Source organism: Adiantum capillus-veneris, chromosome 7 (assembly GCF_014529385.1).
Source record: "Adiantum capillus-veneris isolate H3 chromosome 7, ASM1452938v2, whole genome shotgun sequence".
NCBI lineage: Eukaryota > Viridiplantae > Streptophyta > Polypodiopsida > Polypodiales > Pteridaceae > Adiantum > Adiantum capillus-veneris.
In genome coordinates, this window is record NC_140937.1 from 72990928 (window position 1) to 72995107 (window position 4180).

General features: G+C 41.9%; 1 protein-coding gene across 1 annotated transcript; it reads right to left on the reverse strand.

Annotated features, from left to right (window-relative positions):
- Window positions 1-2513: 2513 nt before the first annotated feature.
- LOC147454051 (uncharacterized) lies at window positions 2514-3439 on the reverse strand. The gene has a single exon (XM_086517255.1). The coding sequence runs from the start codon at window positions 3271-3273 to the stop codon at window positions 2662-2664; it is 612 nt and encodes a 203-aa protein (XP_086373381.1). The 5' UTR covers window positions 3274-3439; the 3' UTR covers window positions 2514-2661.
- Window positions 3440-4180: the final 741 nt, after the last annotated feature.

The window sequence follows — 4180 nt, forward strand, 5'->3', positions numbered from 1 at the left end:
GGCTTTATGCAACCCCCACCTTTTTTTTCAATTTTTAGCCTCTCTTTTCTTTTCTTACTTATTGCATTTTTAAAAATTATATTTTTAGTATAATGTTTTAATTTTTAAAGTTTTTCTCTCTTTTTCTACTCATTGTACTTTATTTAACTATTTTTAAGTCATTTCTCTCAATTTTCCTATTGAAAATCTAGCTGACACCTAATCTACTAATTGTTCATTTTTTAGACCACATGTGATTTTTAATAAATTGGATGAACTAACACATCTCTCTTTCATGGGTGTGCAAGACGATTGGGATGATCGTATCTTTCCAAATGGCCCCGAATGTGAGCGATGGCTCAAGGAAAAACTCCCTTGACAATGTCCTTGTGCCAATTGCAAACGGGCAATCCCTCGTTTGAAGCTTATTGCTTTGGAGCATGTGGAGAACGAAGGGCTTTGACAACTTTGACACAGATGGTGATGACAACAGGTACTGCAGAATTATTGAAAGGATACTAAAGATAAATTTTAGAAACTTTCACACCTTTATCTTCGAGTTTAAGTGGTTTGCAAATGTATCTGGATGGCATGAGAATGGCCTCTATATGGTGGACTCTAATGTGCATCACACAAGGAGGTATGACAATTTAGTTTTACCACACAATTGTGAGCAGGGGAGTGGCTACCTTATTTTCCCTGATTTTCCTGTAACATTAATTATATCAATGTTACTCACTTTGAACTTCTCTTCTATAGTTCATCTATATCCCAGTAATCCACCAACCAAAAATTTGGTTTGTAGTTCCCGTAATACCTCGGGGGAGAACCAATTTTTCCACTAATAAAGTGGAGGCATCTTTGACCCTCTCCCACCTACTACTTTGGATGAGGGGGAGATAGAGGAGAGAGATCTTGATGATTCAAGTCCCATGGTCGCAAGTCTTAGCGAGGATGGTTGTCATGATGATGAGATGGAGAATCACGAATTCGAAGATGATGAAGCCAACACATCCACAAACGACAATTCTATTTCTCTCTTTATTGATTAAGGAGCCATGGGCTTGAAATTGGATGACGCTTCTTGTAGAGACTTTTGGAAGATGATTCATAAACATTTTGTATACTTCAAGTTTTGATCTTTTTTGTGTCATATCGTCCATTCATCTCTCTCTCTCTCTCTCTCTCTCTCTCTCTCTCTCTCTCTCTCTCTCCCACTTTCCTCTAATTTTGTGAAGCATGCTAAATTATGTTAATAAAGTGAGACTGATTAATTTAATAGATGACAAAATATGTATAATTTTGAGCAATTATTCATGAAAAATAACAAATGCTTTGCATTTCTCAAAGAAGCGTTGGTATTATGAAGCCTTATGGGTGCAAGTGGAGCTAGTGTTTTGTGTTGAGCAAAGTGGGAGAGTGCTTTGAAAGGAGTTTCTTTATTGTGCTCCTTGCTCAACAACTTTTCATGACAAGAGAGCTCTTTGGCACCACTACATAAAGCCTTTCAAAATATTGGAAGAGTGCATGGATGCAGTTGCTCGGGTGAAATGTGTGTGCGATAGTAGAAGCGGTCATAAAGGCAGTAATAAAAGCAAAAAATATCCATAGTAAGCAAGAGAACGAAAAAGATTCTTGTAAAAGTGTAGGCCACATGCACATTGTTTCAAGATAGAGCTTGAATAAACTAACATAGGTGCTACCATCTGGTAAAATGTGGGCAAACTTGACTCTATCATGCAAATGTCCCAACAAAAGGTGTTGTACATGTTTGGCTTCTCATCGCCGACAGTGCTTGCTTTACATGGAGGCGCATGCATAACTCTAGGATGGAGCAGGCTCTTCGTGGTTTCATGTTTATCCACATAGCTATTGTTTCATGTTTTAACATCTTTTTAAAAAAATTTCAAATAATTTTCTTTAATTTTTATTCACAAACAAAATAGAGGAAAACACCAAAATGTCAATGTTTAAGAGCTAAAGCGGGGTTCGATAATAGATGGAACAATTAGGGTGACAATAATCGCGATAATATGAGCAATTATACCTGCGATCATATATGGAATACAAAAAAATGCCCCCTACCCTCCTCTCTCTTCTCTGGCCAGCCCATTTTGGACTCTAGCCTCTCTACAAAACACGATAAAAGGGCGTGTCTATGTGTATGTGTTTGCTTGGACTACACAACTAGACTACGAGGTAGGGTACGGTTTTTGTTCCTTATAATTTTTGGGGAGATGTAATGCCGACTTTCCACCATACTAGTTCTGTATGGTACTTTTGCATGACGTGCATGATACGGTATGTAGTTTGTGACCTTACTTCATTGCATGGCGAAAAGATTAACTAGTGACATGGTTTTCATGTAACTTGACAAAATAACGTTCTTTGCTTTACACACACTCGCTCTAGACGCTTACTCAATGACCAAGTTAGTAGTCCAATTTGATTTTGTCATTTCTCTACATTCCCAACACCACATCAACAAATTCTATGGCAAGGCCAACCAAGTACATTCCTTACGAGAGAAAAAAACTAAATTCGTCTTCGGCTTATCAACTAAACATGGTGGTGAAAATGCTTTGAGTGATGGAATTAGAAGAAAAAAACGCTGTACATCACCAACAAAACTGTTTTTGCGTCATGCTTTTGGCATGGTATGCAAGGCAGATCCATCCTGGTTCACTCCAGGGCAATATTGTTAATGCAAGAGAAGCCCTGCAGGGCAGCCCGGGACAAAGAAACGACAAGAGTGCAGTTGGATGCGGCCGTGGCATGGTGAGGGAAGATGCCCAGGACACGGACGTGGCCGGAGATGACGACAGCAGTAGCAAGAGCGAGCTCACCGGAGGCCACGTCAGCCCTAATGTAGTGGCCTTGCAAGAGCGCCACCGCCTGGGGAGCAAGGTCGACGGTCAAGTCAACGGCCTCCTGCTCGTCAACGTGGCCCCCGGGGATTGGGCTGTAGCCGACCTCGGCGCCATTGTGGTAGAGGAAGACGGTGCTGAAGGCGTAGCGGAAGATGCCGCGGTTGGGGTTGTTGAGCAGGATGAGGATGTTGAGAGAGAAATTGACTGCGCTTATGTGCGGGTACACCCCATTCATGTAAATGTAGCTCAGCTCTATGGTCTGCACCTCCACGTCTGGCTCCTTCGGCTTGAACAACGCAAAGTACAGAATGGCCAGAACTAGAATGATAATTAGCCAGAACAACGTGCATAGCACGTACGTCGCTTGATTCTTGTGCTTGCTGCCGGCGCTGCCTTCTGTCTTTGCGTCCAATGACTTGATCATGCTGCTCGCAAAGGTGGATAATTGTTTGTGTGTGTGTGTGTGTGTGTGTGTGTGTGTGTGAGAGAGAGAGAGAGAGAGAGAGAGAGAGAACAGCAAACACCAAGACACCAGCTGAAGCTCACAAGAAAACCATGAGATGAAGTGTAAGTGTGTTTGTGGGTATGTGTGTTTGAGAGAGAGAGAGAGAGAGAGAGAGAGAGAGAGAGAAGGAGGTGTGCTCTGTTGCTCCTCGTGCCTTTTATATAAGTATCTTGGGGCTCATCATGAATCACATAGATCGCTAACTGAATACTCTTGTGTGTATGTGTGTGTGTGTGTGTGAGAGAGAGAGAGAGAGAGAGAGATGACCGGTCCGCGCTGCGCGGTCCCCGTCCTCCGCCTTGTGCCTCATAACGGAATTCCACGACCACTCATTGTTCGCACAAGCGCCCATTACCTGTCATAGGCTACGTCTAATTCCAAGGCACACTTACGAATGCTCTATTTAGGGGCTACCTCCGTCGATCCAAGACTTAGTTCACACTAGACCTCCAGAAGAAACACTCCAAAAGAGTGGAAGAGTTGTAGAATGCACGCTTCTGTCGCCCATCTATTCACGTAGAGGGTGGAACAAAAAGTGAAATAGCTTTCTTCTGCTGTGCCACTGCGAACATCGAGAGCAACACAGGAAAGAGTGAAAGGGAGCAACATTTATCCAATTACATTGATAAACCATAACACAAATATTTTTTAGAAATGAATGCTTTGGGCTCCAAAGATTTAATGAGAAGATGATGATGAATCTTTTCTTTTTGAGAAAATTGATTTCATTAAAAGAAAAAAAATGAAGGTGCAAATGCCCCTAAAGGCTATCCTGGTCATAAGAAGAATTGCCTAAGTGCTTGGGTAAAATCAAAGGGGGCTACCA